At 39.3% G+C, this 21,921-nt stretch overlaps 1 protein-coding gene across 1 annotated transcript; it reads left to right on the top strand.

The window, feature by feature from the left end:
- The first annotated feature begins 329 nt into the window (after positions 1-329).
- LOC128222219 (proteasome subunit beta type-4-like) lies at positions 330-20,774 on the top strand. The gene is given in 7 exon segments (XM_052931150.1): positions 330-482; positions 1,065-1,144; positions 1,649-1,795; positions 2,460-2,541; positions 19,126-19,242; positions 19,933-20,021; positions 20,426-20,774. Coding segments are annotated over 7 exon segments (681 nt in total). The 3' UTR covers positions 20,439-20,774.
- Positions 20,775-21,921: the final 1,147 nt, after the last annotated feature.

Consider the following 21,921-nt stretch of genomic DNA (forward strand, 5'->3'; position numbering starts at 1 on the left):
ACCATGTGCCCAGTTGTTTGAGCACAATGGCTAGTGTTCAGCAATCGCGATTAAAACCATTTAAAATTCCACAGTTTTCCTTAAAATATTTTGAAAACACGCAAATGTTGTCAAAATACACTCTTAAAGTTCTGTAAGTATCAGTGTCATTCATAATGCCAAATTTTTGCAAGTGATAGGGCTGTAGTTCCACCAAATCAAAGTGTCTACGACAGGTAACTGTCGACAATATGATCCTTCTTAGCTTAAAATAGGGAGAAGTTTGTCAGTTGTTTTTTCAGTTATTTTTTCTTAAGTGTTTCAATTCCTTTTAAGCTTGATATTTTGTCATGGATGCAGCATTATATATTTCCAGGTACCCAACTGTGACTGGTACGTCTGTTCTAGGACTCCGATTCAATGATGGCGTTGTCATCGCTGCAGACAAATTGGGCTCATATGGCTCCATGGCACGATTTAGGGACCTGTCAAGAATTCTTAAGGTATGGTAGTGCTTGAGGCAGTTATTAAATTTAGAACAAGATTGCAAACCCTGCCCTTGTAAACTGTTTACTGGGCTTGCTCAAAGTTTGAATTGTACACAGTTAGGGCTGTTAAAACTTAGAAGTAATGCAAGAAATCTTGTTTGTTGATCATAACATTTAATTCTCTTTTTCTGTGATTGCCAATGCCTCATAAATGGTGGTAGATGTATTGATGAAATAAGCCTGACTTTCATTCCTGATTAATGGATGTTGATGTCTGAAATTGAGGGATACAAGACTCTAAAATCGTTAATGCTTAAAGAAATATGAAGTTTTCTTCAGTTTTGCAAACAATCAAGATCCTTTCTCTTGTGAGATATCTTATATGACTGAATTGAATGCATTAATACCAAAATCAGCGGAGACAACTAAAACAGTTGTCAAAACTTTCAATCTGTGATAGTTTAGTGTCAATTTGAAATTCATTTTTTCTTATTTCGTTTGTAAAAATGGTTTGCTTTATATATTTTTCCTTGTTTCAAAAAATGAAGTTAATCAATTATTGAAGACCAGGATGACGTATTTGTGTAAATCTTTCAGGTGAATGACACAACAGTGGTGGGAGCCAGCGGGGATTACGCAGACTACCAGTTCCTCGCAGAAATTATCGAACAGAGAGTGTAAGTACAGTTGAACCTAGTTGTCTTTAACTCCCAGGGACGGGCCAAAATGTTCAAACCTAATGAAATACAGCCATAGGATATCGAGTCAACAGGTTCTGACTGTAGTCGGATTTGATAAAACTTTGGCTTAGCTTGATATGAATGATTTATATATTTTTCAGAATTGCTAATCATGAGTGTATGAAAATAATTTGTCATGCTCTGACCAAATGTTTTCAAATAACAATAAACGGCAATCGTAAAACATTCAATCCTTAATTATTTCATGCATGGTCTATTGCAACCCTTGTCATTACTGGAGAGACTGTTACGGGACAAGTGATAAAAGTGATATACACTGGTTATATTATGCAAAAATAATACCCGTGTGAAAGTGTTTTCTCATGTCTTAGATTTACTTAGACTTACATATACAACTGGACGTCAAATATAAACCCACCGACTGTGAAACACATTATCTTAATTCACTTAACTTATTTTAGAACATTTCTTGTCCTTCAGAATTGAAGAAGAATGCCTCAACGATGGCTTTGGTTATACACCAAGCAGTCTATTCTCATGGCTGACTCGTGTCATGTACAACAGACGATCAAATATCAACCCGTTGTGGAACACTTACGTTGTTGCTGGCTGGGACAATGGATAAGGGTAAATGAAAACTTTATTCACATTTAATTGAGCTGTGATCAATATTTTTTGTTTTACTGAATGATACATTGTTAACTCTTTTTATTACGAACATTAGTTGGTCAGGTATTGTGAAAACCTTGTTGATATTTTCAGAGTCTGCGGCTGGCAGCATGCATGAACAATAATCTCTCGAGATATTCAAATGAAATTTTGTACAAATATTGCCAGAGACAATATATATATGCACATGTATAGCAAGGCCCACAATTCTGTTACTATATAATTGGTGAGTTATGCGGGTTATGCCCCTTTTTCGTCTGAGAAATAACAAGCTTCCAGATGAGTTTGTGGTGCTGTACATCATTTTCAAAGTTTCCGAAGGCTTACAAATGAGAACAACAGCGTGTCTGAATGCTTACACACTAGAACAGGGTGTCAGAATGCTTACACACTAGAACAGGGTGTCAGAATGCTTACACACTAGAACAGGGTGTCAGAATCTCATGAGATTTCAATGGAAACTGTTGTAAAAAGCTTACTTGTATGTATAAATCAACATTACTATGCACATAAATGCCAAAATTAATGTTTACCAAAGTCTAATCACATGAAAATACTTATATCTATAAATCTTTATTAAGGTTTGGTCATGTATCATAGATGGTATTTATGCTTGTTCCAGGTTCCTTGGATATGTGGACAAGATTGGCGTGGCATATCAAGCTCCCACTGTGGCTACGGGATATGGGGCTTATATCGCACAGGTGAACACATGTGATAAATATCTTATACCACATATCAGGCCCCCACTATAGCTACGGGGTATGGGGCTTATATCGCACACTATTCTAAATATTATGTCAAGTAACAGAAGGTGGGTGACATATAATAGGAAATTTACTTATTATGAAAACAATTTGATACGAGTATCCGGATAGTATTCGAATACTTGATACGAATATCCGGATACCGATTTGGTATCCGGTTTTCATAATAAGTAAATTTCCTATTATATGTCACCCACCTTCTGTTACTTGACATAATTGTCCACTTAATTTATAATTCGTCATATGGCAATTTCACTTTTTCATTCATTATTTCTCCGTCTTAATAATGTTATAATCAAAGCAAAACAGCTCATTTTACGTCATAAAACTCATGATGAACTCCACATAAACACCTCGCAAATTTGATAGTCACTTCGGCCGAGGTGGTTGCTTGGGTACTGCCACGTGCTTTCAAGTTTGTTATTTATCAGCAGGTTTCATGACGCTTTGATTATTTGATAGTCGATTGTAATTCTATTTCATTACATTGTTTGATTTAATGCAATACCTACAATTTCTGTGGTGTTTTGTAATGAAGGATATAATTGCGGGAAAGATAAGAAGACGAAAAGACGATATGATTTTTATTTATTTACATGCGTGTACTATTTTATTTACCAATAAACTAAACATGTTTACATATCGTATGAAAAATAAAATACACTACACAAATAAAACGTCTGCCTCATGGTGGACTTTGAAGGCGTAGTCGGTGGACTGCATACCTGTTGTTTTTCATGTGATTTCTAAGATTTGAAGTTCCACCACAATATACTAGTTTAACCTTACACAGTTGACACACGACACTTTTACCATCCTCGGATTTTGTGAAATACTGCCAAACACTTGAAGTCAATGTTGGAGGAATATTTCCTTAGTCGTGATACAGGATTAACGATTAATAATTCAAAACACAATTACAAGATGCAAAATGATGGAAATTTGATTGAAAAGTGAAAAGATAAACAAATTTGTTTTTGTATTTATTGTTCAGATAGCAATAAATTCTTCATGCATATTCATCAAAAATACGATTGGTCATTAATAGCTTTGATTGCACGACCCTTATCTTGTGATTGGACGATCAATTCCTACGGATTAATGATCAATCCGTTTAATATCGACTAGTGCAAATAAGTGTCAATTAAGCACATCTGAAATCATAAAACAACACTTGTCATTGTAAACAAGGTCATAGAACTTCACAGGGTGCTGCACAAGGACACAATATCACGCCTTGTGCAAACACCCAGTTAGCAGACGATTTGTGACACATACCCGCTTCGCAACAGACACTGTTGATCACCTGAAATATTTCATCTGAAAAGTTCTATAACAATTGCTATGTCTCTGCTAAGCTATTTCATTGAAATTTTGATTCTTAACGAATATTCGAATACCCATTTTGGTATCCGAATACTTGCGTGATATCCGGATATCCGGATACTCGGATATTTGCTTCCATCCCTAATATTTACTAATGTAAGACTGTTCAGATCAAAATTTAGTTAATCCACAAATAACTTCTGACACCATGTTTTGTTTTCCTTGTTGTAGTGTGCGTGTTCTATGTTCACTAATGTGATTTAATAAATAAGAAACACAAGTGTGCTCTAACTATTTATTATGAACTACACTAAGCAATGTACACCAACAGACTGACCAAGAATACTCAGCATGCAAGCAGATAAAGAAATAAAGTATAGTCTGTTTCTAGAATCTGCAACAAAGCCCCCTATTCTGTATTCTGTATTTAGTTTACTAAATATGGAATTCAGTGGAATTCAAGCACCACGCATGGAATGGGACTTGACAAATCTGCCAGAAGCATTCGAAAAGTTTGAGCGTCACGCGAAGCTGATGTTCTCTGGACCATTGAAGGCGAAAACAGAAGAAGAGCAAGTGTCATATTTCCTGTTGTGGATAGGCGACAGAGGAAGAGATATTCACTGTACGTGGAAAGACATTTCGGAAGCTGATGGGAAAAAGCTCAGTACATACTATTAAAGATTCAGAGCATATCTACAACCAAAACTAAATCCTATTTTTGCATGCTATAAGTTCTTTAATCAAACGCAAGAGAATGACACAATTGATGCATTCATCACTCGCTTGAGGATGTGCGCAAGGGATTGTAATTTTACAAACACAGACGAGATGATTAGAGACAGAATAGTGTTTGGAACCAATTCAGCAAAGTTGCGTGAAAAACTCATCAACATCGGATCTGATTTAACACTGGACAGAGCAATACAAACTGCCCAAAACCTCGAGTATTCGCAGGAACAGCTACGCTCAATGAATAAGAACGTGGACGTCTGTCGATCAAAACCGTTTGGACACAAGCCGATTACACAGCGCCGTCAGCAACAACGCCGACCAGTGACTTCATCTTCAAGACCGGGACAAGGACCACCGAGACAAGGACGCTCGTGCATGAACTGTGCAACTTCACATACATTCGGAGCGTGCCCGGCAAAAGGGAAACAGTGTCATAACTGTAACAAATACAATCATTTCGCGAAGTGTTGCCGTCATGAAAAAAAACAATGTGAATAGTGTTAACGATAATTATGATGAGATAATCTGTGGTATACAAGAATACAACATTGACACGTTAAGCACAATTTGTTTTACCGATCGTGCATTAGTCTGCCTGTCCCTTGGCCAAAAACAATGTCCTGTAAATTTCAAAATTGATACAGGAAGCGCAGCAAATATTCTTCCCCGCAAAGATTTTCAAGTGCTAGGTTTAAATTCCCCGTAAGAGCCTCCCTCTTACCTATACAGGTAATCGTATTCCAGTTCTAGGAAAAGTTCAGTTGTATTGTAAATACAAAGAAAGGTCAATCAACACATGGGTTCATGTGGTAGATACCCCTGCTGTGCCTCTCTTGAGCCTGAAATCTTCCATAGATCTAGGTTTAATCGAACTGACATGTACCATTGATAAGCAGTCCTGTGAAAGTACTGGTCAAGTGTTAAACGAACAACAGGTGTTATCTGATTATAAAGACATTTTCACGGGAATTGGTGTAATTCCAGGATCTTGCAAGCTTCATTTGAAGCAGGATGCTATCCCCGTTGTGAATCCTGCAAGAAGGGTACCTGAAGCATTACGTAACCGACTTCAGGAAGAACTGAATCGAATGGAGAGCGATGGCATAATCGCCAAGGTTAACACCCCGACTGATTGGGTTAACTCCCTTGTTGTAGTAGAAAAACCAAAAACTGGACAATTGAGAATATGTCTAGACCCAAAAGTATTGAATGAGGCAATACGTAGACCGCACTACCCTATGCCGACACTTGACGACGTAACAGTACAGTTAGCTGGTTGTCAATACTTTAGTCTTTTAGACATAACTCATGCTTACTGGAGCATTAGACTAGACGAAGAGTCGTCATATTTGACAACGTTTAGCACTCCGTTTGGTAGATACAGATTCACCCGTCTTCCTTATGGTCTCTGTTGTAGTCAATATGTATTTTGTCAAAAAGTAGACGAAATCTTTGGAGACATGACAGGTGTCAAGGCTATTATTGACGACATATTGATATATGGTCGGACAAAAGCAGAGCACGACAAAAATCTGAAAGCAGTACTAGACCGTGCCCGCGACAAAGGCATACGATTCAACGTAGACAAATGCCGCGTAGGACTGTCAGAGATACCATATTTTGGTCATATGGTTACATCATCAGGGCTGAAAGCAGACACAGCCAAAATAGAGGCAATTGAGAAAATCGAAACACCCAAAAATCGTGCAGAGCTAGAGACATTTCTTGGTATGGTGACATACCTACAGAAATTTGCCCCAAATCTCTCCGAAATTACAAGCCCAATGAGAGATTTACTTAAAAAGGACATAGAGTTCGTTTGGGACCAATCTCAAATTGACGCATTCACAAAGGTCAAGCAGGTTATCACACAAAGCCCATTTCTAGCTTATTTTGATCCAAAGAAGCCAGTCTATCTTGAATGCGAAGCTTCTATGAATGGAGTAGGTGCAGCCATTATGCAAGATGGTCGACCCATAGCTTATGCATCTAAGACATTGACGCAAACAGAACGCAATTATGCAAACAGAACGCAATTATGCAAAAAATAGCCATTGTGTTTGCATGTCAGCGTTTTCACCAATACATATATAGTAGACATGTAATTGTACACTCTGACCATAAGCCCTTGTCTGCAATCATGAAAAAGCCTTTGCATGCAGCACCACCGCGTTTGCAGAGAATGATGCTAAGTTTGCAAAAGTATGACATTGACGTAAGACATGTGAGCGGGAAAAACGTTCCCATTAGTGATCTCTTGTCACGGAAACCTATGTCAGATAGTTCCGAAATAGAAGGTCTTGACCTAAATGTTCATACCGTGCTTTCAAGCTTGACATTTACTGACCACAGTATTGAAAATGTGAGAAAGGAAACAAACAGCGACCTACAAATGCAGGCATTGAAACGGACTATAGTTCAAGGATGGCCATATTCTAGATCTGATTGCCCAGAACTGGTGCATGAATTTTTCAATCACAGGGACGAATTATCAGTTGCCGATGACCTAATTTTGCAGAGGTCAAACCTTGATCATTCCCAAATCACTCAGACAGCACATGATTGAGCAAGTACATTTAGGTCACATGGGCACTGACAAAAGCCTACAGAGAGCCAAAGACGTGATGTTTTGGCCAGGCATGAGCAAACAAATAAATGACTTCGTTCTAAACTGTAAAATTTGTTTGTCACGTAGGAACTCAAATCAAAAAGAGCCCATGACAACCCACGACATCCCAAAAGGACCATGGCAAGAGGTTACCACTGATTTGTTCCATTTTGATGGAAATGGTACTTACTTGTCGTTGATTATTATAGCAGATATTTTGAAATAGACAAGCTGCCTGACACAAAATCATCGACTATTGTCAGAAAACTCAAATCACGTTTCAGTACACACGGAATACCAATACGTATTTTCAGTGACAATGGACCTCAGTACACATCTGAGACATTCAAGACTTTTGTCGATTCGTGGCACATTGAACATGTCACATCAAGTCCACGACATCCAAGTTCAAACGGACTTGCAGAACGTACTGTACAGACTGTAAAACGACTGCTAGTAAAGGCCAAAGACAGTGGTCATGACCCATATCTAGCATTGTTAGAATACAGGAATACACCCATGTCAGATTGTAAGCAATCACCTGTGCAATTGCTTATGAGCAGAAGAACAAGATCTGTTTTACCTACAACAATATCTCAGCTGCTACCTAAAACGGTTAACTCTAAATCGGTAAGGTCAGCCATCCAAACATCCAAAAGAAAGCAAAAAATAGTATACGACAAAAACGCAAAACCACTTTCAAGGTTGCAGGTTAATGACTTAGTACGATTTCAAGTTGGAAATATTTGGAAACCCGCTAAAGTAGGATACACAATGACCACTATTATGTAATCCTAACCCCTGATGGAAGTAGTTACAGGAGAAATCATGATTCATGTTGAAGAGTAATGAGCGATTAACAGAAATAAATGATTTCACACCCAATGTATTGGCCAGAGATCAGTCAAGTACTGATAAAGAAATCAACCCACAGGTACCCAGCTGTGCAAACTCTCAGCAGTTTAATTACCCTGCAGAGATTCCCCAAAACTCCCCTGCCCCTTATCAGACACGATCTGGTAGAATAGTGCAACCAAGTCAAAGATACAATCACGATGATTGGGTTAAATGAACTGTTATCATTATAAATGAATTCATGCATGAATATACTGTCAATAATATTTTCTACCATATTACATAGATTGTGCAAGATTTAAAATGACAAATACATCATTCATTTAATAATTAATGTGTAACAATGATCTCTTTTATTTACATGTTTGGAATATTATTGACTATAATATTTACTTCTTCTTTTTAACAAAACAAGAGAGATGTTGCAGATTCTAGAAACAGACTATACTTTATATCTTTATCTTCTTGCATGCTTAGTATTCTTGGTCAGTCTGTTGGGGTACATTGCTTAGCGTAGTTCATAATAAATAGTTAGAGCACACTTGTGTTTCTTATTTATTAAATCATATTAGTGAACATAGAACACACACACTACAACAAGGAAAACAAAATGGAATAATCCGTTATATAAAAATGTAATAACTCATGTATTACACATGGTCAACACATGAGAACATTGATTTATTTCACTAAAGATTCTGGGCCTATATTGCACTGGCGAACACACAGGATAATTGATACCACTTATCAACTCAACTCTAACACAAGTCATTTATAAATATCAGTTGTATTGAAATGTTTAAGCCAGTAAGTTGTTTTTTTTACAAGGAAGAGCTGTTGCCATCTCTGGTTATAAAATACATGTGAGCAGATGTCTGAAAGGCCAACAACGATTAAGTGCTTCAGGTTTCTTCTCTATTATTGAAGAATGTCATTTGTGCAATGAAAGAAATGATTGTTCTCTTTAATACTTAGTTCAGAAGTGCCATGTATTGGATGTCTGTATTTGAATCTGTTTTATAGATTATTGTTTTTGGATGATTGGAAGTACTAACTTTAATTACTGCAACAACCAAGTTCTCTTAAGAAATGATATCATGTATCTACTGGTACCATGTTTTTGTCAATTTATTTAAAGAAGAAATAGCGGCTTTTCCGTGTAATTTGTGGTTTTTAAACATCATCTTTTGTCTTGGTTTTTGAAGGGATTTTTGCCAATACTTCAAAAATACTTAAGTCAATTAGCAGTATAGTTTCCTAGAAGTAATGGCATTGTATTAAAATTACAAGATTACAGTTAAAGTATCTTTAACAAAAAAACAACAACAACTTAACATTGACTTAAATTAAATTGATTTTTATTTTTTGTTTAATGTAAGGGAATACTGTAATTATTTCGATTTTGAAACATTGCTTTAATATTCAACAGGATATGCTTTTAAGCCTGTGTTAAAGGGTTTTGAAATACCCTTGAAAACAAAACCTTATACCACAGGTTAACAGAAATTTAAGACACAGTCAACGGATGTGTTTGTGTTTGGGTTTATTAAACTGGTACTAGCTTGTCTGGTCGAAGAAAAACATATTGGAATTGTGATAGTCTTGGTGTCATTGTCAAAGTAAAAATAATATAATTTTCCCCAAAGGTTAGGATATTCAAAGGAAACTTGGTACACATGTTTCCAAAGACAATAAAATTATGCACACTAAGGTTTTAGCTTGAGAGATATGGAAGGGTGCTGCACTCTGTCCCGTTTTGGAAGCACGCTTCTGCCCTCCAGGAGCTCAGAATGTATACACTCCTGCCTTTTAATAATTAAATGCTTAATATAATCAAATATTTCTTCTTTTTTTTCTAAAGCTTGAAATTTGATTATGAATTCAAACAAATTTTACATAATTATTTAGTAGTAGAAACCTTGTATTACTTCAAATAAGCATAATTACTAACATTTTCTATGAAATTCATAATGCTTTAATTATTCACTGCTCGATACAATATGCCCTTTTGTCACTCAGCACCCTGCCCCTTTAAAAACCCTAGTACATTACTACAGTATGTCCCTTTCTCCATCAGCGCCCTGTCCCTTTAAAAACCCTAGTACATTACTACAGTATGTCCCTTTTCCCTCAGCACCCTGTCCCTTTAAAAACCCTGGTACATTACTACAGTATGTCCCTTTCTCCCTCAGCACCCTGCCCCTTTAAAAACCCTGGTACATTACTACAGTATGTCCCTTTCTCCCTCAGCACCCTGTCCCTTTAAAAACCCTGGTACATTACTACAGTATGTCCCTTTCTCCCTCAGCACCCTGTCCCTTTAAAAACCCTGGTACATTACTACAGTATGTCCCTTTCTCCCTCAGCACCCTGTCCCTTTAAAAACCCTGGTACATTACTACAGTATGTCCCTTTCTCCCTCAGCACCCTGCCCCTTTAAAAACCCTAGTACATTACTACAGTGTGTCCCTTTCTCCCTCAGCACCCTGCCCCTTTAAAAACCCTAGTACATTACTACAGTATGTCCCTTTCTCCCTCAGCACCCTGCCCCTTTAAAAACCCTGGTACATTACTACAGTATGTCCCTTTCTCCCTCAGCACCCTGTCCCTTTAAAAACCCTAGTACATTACTACAGTATGTCCCTTTCAACACCGGCGCCCTGCCCCTTTAAAAACCCTAGTACATTACTACAGTATGTCCCTTTCTCCACCGGCGCCCTGCCCCTTTAAAAACCCTGGTACATTACTACAGTATGTCCCTTTCTCCCTCAGCGCCCTGTCCCTTTAAAAACCCTGGTACATTACTACAGTATGTCCCTTTCTCCCTCAGCACCCTGCCCCTTTAAAAACCCTAGTACATTACTACAGTGTGTCCCTTTCTCCCTCAGCACCCTGCCCCTTTAAAAACCCTAGTACATTACTACAGTATGTCCCTTTCTCCCTCAGCACCCTGTCCCTTTAAAAACCCTAGTACATTACTACAGTATGTCCCTTTCTCCACCGGCGCCCTGCCCCTTTAAAAACCCTAGTACATTACTACAGTATGTCCCTTTCTCCACCGGCGCCCTGCCCCTTTAAAAACCCTGGTACATTACTACAGTATGTCCCTTTCTCCCTCAGCGCCCTGTCCCTTTAAAAACCCTGGTACATTACTACAGTATGTCCCTTTCTCCCTCAGCACCCTGCCCCTTTAAAAACCCTAGTACATTACTACAGTATGTCCCCTTTCTCCATCAGCACCCTGCCCCTTTAAAAACCCTAGTACATTACTACAGTATGTCCCTTTCTCCATCAGCACCCTGCCCCTTTAAAAACCCTAGTACATTACTACAGTATGTCCCTTTCTCCCTCAGCACCCTGTCCCTTTAAAAACCCTGGTACATTACTACAGTATGTCCCTTTCTCCATCAGCACCCTGCCTCTTTAAAAACCCTGGTACATTACTACAGTATGTCCCTTTCTCCCTCAGCACCCTGTCCCTTTAAAAACCCTGGTACATTACTACAGTATGTCCCTTTCTCCCTCAGCACCCTGTCCCTTTAAAAACCCTGGTACATTACTACAGTATGTCCCTTTCTCCCTCAGCACCCTGTCCCTTTAAAAACCCTGGTACATTACTACAGTATGTCCCTTTCTCCCTCAGCACCCTGCCCCTTTAAAAACCCTGGTACATTACTACAGTATGTCCCTTTCTCCATCAGCACCCTGTCCCTTTAAAAACCCTGGTACATTACTACAGTATGTCCCTTTCTCCCTCAGCACCCTGTCCCTTTAAAAACCCTGGTACATTACTACAGTGTGTCCCTTTCTCCCTCAGCACCCTGTCCCTTTAAAAACCCTGGTACATTACTACAGTGTGTCCCTTTCTCCCTCAGCACCCTGTCCCTTTAAAAACCCTGGTACATTACTACAGTGTGTCCTTTTCTCCCTCAGCACCCTGTCCCTTTAAAAACCCTGGTACATTACTACAGTGTGTCCCTTTCTCCCTCAGCACCCTGTCCCTTTAAAAACCCTGGTACATTACTACAGTATGTCCCTTTCTCCCTCAGCACCCTGTCCCTTTAAAAACCCTGGTACATTACTACAGTATGTCCCTTTCTCCCTCAGCACCCTGCCCCTTTAAAAACCCTAGTACATTACTACAGTATGTCCCTTTCTCCCTCAGCACCCTGTCCCTTTAAAAACCCTAGTACATTACTACAGTATGTCCCTTTCTCCCTCAGCACCCTGCCCCTTTAAAAACCCTAGTACATTACTACAGTATGTCCCTTTCTCCCTCAGCACCCTGTCCCTTTAAAAACCCTAGTACATTACTACAGTATGTCCCTTTCTCCCTCAGCACCCTGTCCCTTTAAAAACCCTAGTACATTACTACAGTATGTCCCTTTCTCCCTCAGCACCCTGCCCCTTTAAAAACCCTAGTACATTACTACAGTATGTCCCTTTCTCCCTCAGCACCCTGTCCCTTTAAAAACCCTGGTACATTACTACAGTGTGTCCTTTTCTCCCTCAGCACCCTGCCCCTTTAAAAACCCTGGTACATTACTACAGTGTGTCCCTTTCTCCCTCATCACCCTGCCCCTTTAAAAACCCTAGTACATTACTACAGTATGTCCCTTTCTCCCTCAGCACCCTGCCCCTTTAAAAACCCTAGTACATTACTACAGTATGTCCCTTTCTCCCTCAGCACCCTGTCCCTTTAAAAACCCTAGTACATTACTACAGTGTGTCCCTTTCTCCCTCAGCACCCTGTCCCTTTAAAAACCCTAGTACATTACTACAGTATGTCCCTTTCTCCCTCAGCACCCTGTCCCTTTAAAAACCCTAGTACATTACTACAGTATGTCCCTTTCTCCCTCAGCACCCTGTCCCTTTAAAAACCCTGGTACATTACTACAGTATGTCCCTTTCTCCCTCAGCACCCTGCCCCTTTAAAAACCCTAGTACATTACTACAGTATGTCCCTTTCTCCCTCAGCACCCTGTCCCTTTAAAAACCCTAGTACATTACTACAGTATGTCCCTTTCTCCCTCAGCACCCTGTCCCTTTAAAAACCCTAGTACATTACTACAGTATGTCCCTTTCTCCACCGGCGCCCTGCCCCTTTAAAAACCCTAGTACATTACTACAGTATGTCCCTTTCTCCACCGGCGCCCTGCCCCTTTAAAAACCCTGGTACATTACTACAGTATGTCCCTTTCTCCCTCAGCGCCCTGTCCCTTTAAAAACCCTGGTACATTACTACAGTATGTCCCTTTCTCCCTCAGCACCCTGCCCCTTTAAAAACCCTAGTACATTACTACAGTATGTCCCATTCTCCCTCAGCACCCTGCCCCTTTAAAAACCCTGGTACATTACTACAGTATGTCCCTTTCTCCCTCAGCACCCTGCCCCTTTAAAAACCCTAGTACATTACTACAGTATGTCCCTTTCTCCCTCAGCACCCTGTCCCTTTAAAAACCCTAGTACATTACTACAGTATGTCCCTTTCTCCCTCAGCACCCTGCCCCTTTAAAAACCCTAGTACATTACTACAGTATGTCCCTTTCTCCCTCAGCACCCTGCCCCTTTAAAAACCCTAGTACATTACTACAGTATGTCCCTTTCTCCACCGGCGCCCTGCCCCTTTAAAAACCCTAGTACATTACTACAGTATGTCCCTTTCTCCACCGGCGCCCTGCCCCTTTAAAAACCCTAGTACATTACTACAGTATGTCCCTTTCTCCCTCAGCACCCTGCCCCTTTAAAAACCCTAGTACATTACTACAGTATGTCCCTTTCTCCCTCAGCACCCTGCCCCTTTAAAAACCCTAGTACATTACTACAGTATGTCCCCTTTCTCCATCAGCACCCTGCCCCTTTAAAAACCCTAGTACATTACTACAGTATGTCCCTTTCTCCCTCAGCGCCCTGTCCCTTTAAAAACCCTAGTACATTACTACAGTATGTCCCCTTTCTCCATCAGCACCCTGCCCCTTTAAAAACCCTAGTACATTACTACAGTATGTCCCTTTCTCCCTCAGCACCCTGCCCCTTTAAAAACCCTAGTACATTACTACAGTATGTCCCTTTCTCCATCAGCACCCTGCCCCTTTAAAAACCCTAGTACATTACTACAGTATGTCCCTTTCTCCCTCAGCACCCTGTCCCTTTAAAAACCCTGGTACATTACTACAGTATGTCCCTTTCTCCCTCAGCACCCTGCCTCTTTAAAAACCCTGGTACATTACTACAGTATGTCCCTTTCTCCCTCAGCACCCTGTCCCTTTAAAAACCCTGGTACATTACTACAGTATGTCCCTTTCTCCCTAAGCACCCTGTCCCTTTAAAAACCCTGGTACATTACTACAGTATGTCCCTTTCTCCCTCAGCACCCTGTCCCTTTAAAAACCCTGGTACATTACTACAGTATGTCCCTTTCTCCCTCAGCACCCTGCCCCTTTAAAAACCCTGGTACATTACTACAGTATGTCCCTTTCTCCTTCAGCACCCTGTCCCTTTAAAAACCCTGGTACATTACTACAGTATGTCCCTTTCTCCCTCAGCACCCTGTCCCTTTAAAAACCCTGGTACATTACTAAGTGTGTCCCTTTCTCCCTCAGCACCCTGTCCCTTTAAAAACCCTGGTACATTACTACAGTGTGTCCCTTTCTCCCTCAGCACCCTGTCCCTTTAAAAACCCTGGTACGTTACTACAGTGTGTCCCTTTCTCCCTCAGCACCCTGTCCCTTTAAAAACCCTGGTACATTACTACAGTATGTCCCTTTCTCCCTCAGCACCCTGTCCCTTTAAAAACCCTAGTACATTACTACAGTGTGTCCCTTTCTCCCTCAGCACCCTGCCCCTTTAAAAACCCTGGTACTTTACTACAGTATGTCCCTTTCTCCCTCAGCACCCTGCCCCTTTAAAAACCCTGGTACATTACTACAGTATGTCCCTTTCTCCCTCAGCACCCTGTCCCTTTAAAAACCCTGGTACATTACTACAGTATGTCCCTTTCTCCCTCAGCACCCTGTCCCTTTAAAAACCCTGGTACATTACTACAGTATGTCCCTTTCTCCCTCAGCACCCTGTCCCTTTAAAAACCCTGGTACATTACTACAGTATGTCCCTTTCTCCCTCAGCACCCTGCCCCTTTAAAAACCCTGGTACATTACTACAGTATGTCCCTTTCTCCCTCAGCACCCTGTCCCTTTAAAAACCCTGGTACATTACTACAGTATGTCCCTTTCTCCTTCAGCACCCTGTCCCTTTAAAAACCCTGGTACATTACTACAGTATGTCCCTTTCTCCCTCAGCACCCTGTCCCTTTAAAAACCCTGGTACATTACTACAGTATGTCCCTTTCTCCCTCAGCACCCTGTCCCTTTAAAAACCCTGGTACATTACTACAGTATGTCCCTTTCTCCCTCAGCACCCTGCCCCTTTAAAAACCCTGGTACATTACTACAGTATGTCCCTTTCTCCCTTAGCACCCTGCCCCTTTAAAAACCCTGGTACATTACTACAGTATGTCCCTTTCTCCCTCAGCACCCTGTCCCTTTAAAAACCCTAGTACATTACTACAGTATGTCCCTTTCTCCCTCAGCACCCTGTCCCTTTAAAAACCCTGGTACATTACTACAGTATGTCCCTTTCTCCCTCAGCACCCTGTCCCTTTAAAAACCCTAGTACATTACTACAGTATGTCCCTTTCTCCCTCAGCACCCTGCCACTTTAAAAACCCTAGTGCATTACTACAGTATGTCCCTTTCTCCCTCAGCACCCTGCCCCTTTAAAAACCCTAGTACATTACTACAGTTTGTCCCCTTCTCCCTCAGCACCCTGTCCCTTTAAAAACCCTAGTACATTACTACAGTATGTCCCTTTCTCCCTCAGCACCCTGCCCCTTTAAAAACCCTAGTACATTACTACAGTATGTCCCTTTCTCCCTCAGCACCCTGCCCCTTTAAAAACCCTAGTACAATACTACAGTATGTCCCTTTCTCCATCAGCACCCTGTCCCTTTAAAAACCCTAGTACATTACTACAGTATGTCCCTTTCTCCCTCAGCACCCTGTCCCTTTAAAAACCCTAGTACATTACTACAGTATGTCCCTTTCTCCACCGGCGCCCTGCCCCTTTCAAAACCCTAGTACATTACTACAGTATGTCCCTTTCTCCCTCAGCACCCTGCCCCTTTAAAAACCCTGGTACATTACTACAGTATGTCCCTTTCTCCCTCAGCACCCTGCCCCTTTAAAAACCCTAGTACATTACTACAGTATGTCCCTTTCTCCCTCAGCACCCTGCCCCTTTAAAAACCCTAGTACATTACTACAGTATGTCCCTTTCTCCCTCAGCACCCTGCCCCTTTAAAAACCCTGGTACATTACTACAGTATGTCCCTTTCTCCCTCAGCACCCTGCCCCTTTAAAAACCCTGGTACATTACTACAGTATGTCCCTTTCTCCCTCAGCACCCTGTCCCTTTAAAAACCCTGGTACATAACTACAGTATGTCCCTTTCTCCCTCAGCACCCTGCCCCTTTAAAAACCCTAGTACATTACTACAGTATGTCCCTTTCTCCACCGGCGCCCTGCCCCTTTAAAAACCCTGGTACATTACTACAGTATGTCCCTTTCTCCATCAGCACCCTGTCCCTTTAAAAACCCTAGTACATTACTACAGTATGTCCCCTTCTCCCTCAGCACCCTGTCCCTTTAAAAACCCTGGTACATTACTACAGTATGTCCCTTTCTCCCTCAGCACCCTGTCCCTTTAAAAACCCTGGTACATTACTACAGTATGTCCCTTTCTCCATCAGCACCCTGTCCCTTTAAAAACCCTAGTACATTACTACAGTGTGTCCCTTTCTCCCTCAGCACCCTGTCCCTTTAAAAACCCTGGTACATTACTACAGTGTGTCCCTTTCTCCCTCAGCACCCTGCCCTTTTAAAAACCCTAGTACATTACTACAGTATGTCCCTTTCTCCCTCAGCACCCTGCCCCTTTAAAAACCCTAGTACATTACTACAGTATGTCCCTTTCTCCCTCAGCACCCTGCCCCTTTAAAAACCCTGGTACATTACTACAGTATGTCCCTTTCTCCCTCAGCACCCTGCCCCTTTAAAAACCCTAGTACCTTACTACAGTATGTCCCTTTCTCCCTCAGCACCCTGCCCCTTTAAAAAAACCCTGGTACATTACTACAGTATGTCCCTTTCTCCCTCAGCACCCTGCCACTTTAAAAACCCTAGTACATTACTACAGTATGTCCCTTTCTCCCTCAGCACCCTGCCCCTTTAAAAACCCTGGTACATTACTACAGTATGTCCCTTTCTCCCTCAGCACCCTGCCCCTTTAAAAACCCTAGTACATTACTACAGTATGTCCCTTTCTCCCTCAGCGCCCTGTCCCTTTAAAAACCCTAGTACATTACATTACTACAGTATGTCCCTTTCTCCCTCAGCACCCTGTCCCTTTAAAAACCCTGGTACATTACTACAGTATGTCCCTTTCTCCATCAGCACCCTGTCCCTTTAAAAACCCTAGTACATTACATTACTACAGTATGTCCCTTTCTCCCTCAGCACCCTGTCCCTTTAAAAACCCTGGTACATTACTACAGTATGTCCCTTTCTCCATCAGCGCCCTGTCCCTTTAAAAACCCTAGTACATTACTACAGTGTGTCCCTTTCTCCCTCAGCGCCCTGTCCCTTTAAAAACCCTGGTACATTACTACAGTATGTCCCTTTCTCCCTCAGAGCCCTGTCCCTTTAAAAACCCTAGTACATTACTACAGTATGTCCCTTTCTCCATCGCACTATTGTTTTGAATTATATTTTTTTTAAGAAATTGTAGAATTGCATTCATGAACTATAAAAGAATGCAAACAAAGCTCAGAACTATGGCTCTTCACATGGGCATTTCTGTGTGTTTGTTACTAATACGTTAAGTTGAAGCGCGTTATTTACTTCTCAGTTGTTAATTGTTAATGTTTCAGCATATATATATATATATATATATATATATATATATATGTATGTATATATATATATATATATATATATATATATATATATATATATATATATATATAGTAAATTTATACCATTTATCAACATTTTAGTCAAAGTAAGAATACTTAAAGTAAGCAAAGTGGCTCATTATGTGGCAAATGAGTGGAAGTAGAGAGTACTTTTAATATAAGCCTACATTTATTCATAGTTTAGATGAAATATCTTGCAAAATTATGTATGATATTGATAATATACAGTGTACATGATGGCAAGTACATTATCATCTCTTGTTTCAGATTTTATTGCATGTACTGGATTGCTCAATTAACAAGTTTTATGGAAATCAAATTTGATTGTGGGTTATCCTCAAGATGCTGGGAAAAAATGATCCTTACTGGATGTTAGCCCACGATGTAGTCGTATTATGTATATGGATGTATTTCAGTTAATTACTACATGGGTCATATATTATATGAATACATTAAACTAAATTGAATAATTATCACATTTAGTCCTTGCTAATGTTGAGAGATGTGCTGAGAAATACCCTAACATGATGACAGCCCATTTGAACTGGTCTTGATAAAAGATGGTTGTTGTCCTTGCATTTATTGCTACATGGTGGCTGAATTTCTGAATAATATACAATAACATATTTAAGTATTATTGTTTAATTTAATCCCCTGTTTGGAAATGCCCTTGAAAAAAACACCAACATAGCCTCAGCTCAAAACTGTCAATTTTTCAGATATGTTACAGTGTAATAATTACTCTATTGTACAGGAACTCTCACTTTATGAACCACTTTTGATGAAATAAATATAATTTTTTTAATTTTCCATAATAGGTGTTGTTTTGACATGCCGTTAAAATAAATCCAAATATGACGTCTGGCCAGTCTACTATAATAATAGTAGGTTCCTGCATGTTCTGTATTACTGACACAGTCATTGAATAAGTTTGGCTGATATGTTAAACTCTATTATCCCATTTCAGCCGTTGTTGCGAGAGGCTGTAGAGAAGAATCCTAACATGACGTCCGCCCAAGCTGCTGAGATAGTGGACAACTGCCTGCGTGTTCTCTACTATCGGGATGCTCGATCTCTGAACAAGGTGAGCATTATTTGAACATTCTATTTAATATTCAATATAATGTAATTGGAGTGGTTGTCCGGTTAGCACAGTGGTTAGCTCACTTGTTTCTCACCAAGGCGACCCAGGTTTGATTCCCGGCCTAGGCGCACTTGAGTTTTGCTAGTGGTCACCAAGCCAAACATATAGGTTTTCTCCAGGTACTCCGGTTTCCCCACAACACAAGACCACACTCTTGGCAACATTGTGCCAACGAGAGTGGCTTAGTATAAGTTATCACAACTTTCTTCACAATCTTTGTAAAATATATAATGTTTAAACTAATACAATGTAATTGAATAATATTATAGGTATAGTCATGGCCATGGTGATGTTGTCAATGTTGTATTCAGCATCGATTAGCAATCACTTTAAACAATAAGGCATATCTCTAAAACCATTCAAGATGTTTAAATGAAACTTGGTATAAATGTTGCCAGAGACAATGCACACATGCACAGCAAGGCCCATAAATCTGGCTTTATGAATTGTTGAGTGGTACCTCCTTTTTTAGTGAACAAAACCTGAACAAGCGCTGTCATTCACTTTGCTGCAAAAATTTTAGTAAATGTTCATATGTAAATAAGGCTGTAAAAACAAGGGCTTGGCCATTTTATTCACAATCACAGGCATTTCTTTTTGTCACAGTTTCATTTTTTTTTATGCTTTCAGTATGAGGTGGCGATCATCACAAAAGACGGCGTGGAAATCAGAACTCCCTGTGCCTCAAAACCCAACTGGGAAATTGCACATCTAATCAAGTAAGTAAAAAATAGATTTTAAGTATTTCATTGCCGAAAAAGTTAAAATGATAACTGTTTCATTCGAATCAAGATTTCTTCACATAAAATTAATGTATTCAAACATTACTATAAAAAAGTACATACATGTAATAATGGGTTAGAACATTTTGTTTCACTAATGGGTTGAAACTAAACTTATAGGTTTACTTATTGGTGAAAATTAAACATTCAGCTTTTCGTTGGGTTAAAATGATCAATCAGCTTTGTTGGTTTAAAACTGATCAATCAGCTTTTCGTTGGGTTAAAACTGATCGATCAAGTTAACTGAGGGGATAAATTACCCTTCTTGTATGTGTTAAAAATGTATATTGTACTAAATATTAGACAGAAAAATATATATGACTCTTCTTTGTTTATTCCAGGGGCTATGAATAACAGGCTGACAGACATTGATTTCTAGGCAGTGTAATTGTGCTTCAAAGTGCTTTGAATGATTGTGGACCTATTGCAAAGAAAAAACATTTTTGGAAGATTTGATCAAGTCTCATAAAATCAATGTTTCAGATGTGATACATGTTTTTGTTTCATTTATAAGCCATGCACATCATATTGGTTCATTTGAATATTTTAAGTAATTTGTTTTCAAATAGTTTTGTTCAAACTTTTTTCATCAGAGGATAAATAGAAAGAAAGTCCATTTTGTAAGGTCACAGTTTCATTATCTTTATTGATTTATTGTAATATGTTTGTATTTGAAATATGAAATAAATGTCATACCTATCTTGTTTATGTTATTTTCAAATTTGAATTTATAATCTTAGGATGGCAGTTGTCTTGTTCCTAAAATTCACATCTGAAATGTTAATTAAAAAGATGTACATGTATGGTCATAACCTTAGTCTCTGTGTCACTTTTGGCCATGAAACTTGGTACACACGTTTTAAATAGCATTAGTATACATGTACAGGTATATAAATATAGCCAAGGTTCTTCTTAAAATACTGGATGAGTTATAGTCCTTCATTAATTTAGATGAATTTGCCAGGGGTCATTTCATGAAGAATCCTGGTGCTATTTTGCTCCTAGGAGGAATTTGCAACAGAAGAATTGCACTGTTTTAAACCCTTCCGAGGTACAAACTTGTTCCTAGGAGTCTTGATGTAATGGACCCCAGGTTCCCATTTCAATAGTCGATCTTATTCGTAAATTGAAATCAACTTAGCTTTATTTTGGTTATTTATATATATTTTTGAAAATTGAACTTGAGCAAAAATCGAGGTTGAAGGAACGAAAGTAATTAATTTGTAGATCAATGATATGTTCTTCTGATGTTTGAAACCGAAACCAAGCAAGTCCTACTTTCTCAAAATAACAGTGTAACACAATTAGTTTCTTGTTTTATTTAGCCAAACTACTTAAGGTGACGCTAAAGTGACCAATTAACCAGTGCTAAATTTACTTACGTTCGAAGTGAAAGTGGACAATTGTTTATTAAAATGAAAATACTTTTGATAGTTTGGTTGGTCAATCAGAAACTTGAGCATATGACAAAAACGTTGAACACCTTAAGGGCCTTCCACTTAGTAAAAGTCGTTTGAAGGACTGAAAGAGAAAATGTTTAAAAAATCATTTTATATCTAATTTTGATGTACAATATTTAGCAAGCATAATACATATATCCGTTGCATAATGTGAAGCTGTATTAAGATGTTGAGCAAATTTTACAAAAAAGATTTTATCAGATTTCCAATCAAAAGCATAAACATTCTCCGGAAATGCCTTTATACAAAATGAAGATGTTTTTGTGAAGTACTACCCTCAACAACGTGAAGGCTTTGTTGTGATTGCAGCTATTTTAAGAAAGATTTTTGCATTTTTGTAACCTGTAAATGAATTTAATCTACTAGTTTTCATTATT

Source organism: Mya arenaria, chromosome 16, assembly GCF_026914265.1.
Source record: "Mya arenaria isolate MELC-2E11 chromosome 16, ASM2691426v1".
Lineage (NCBI taxonomy): Eukaryota > Metazoa > Mollusca > Bivalvia > Myida > Myidae > Mya > Mya arenaria.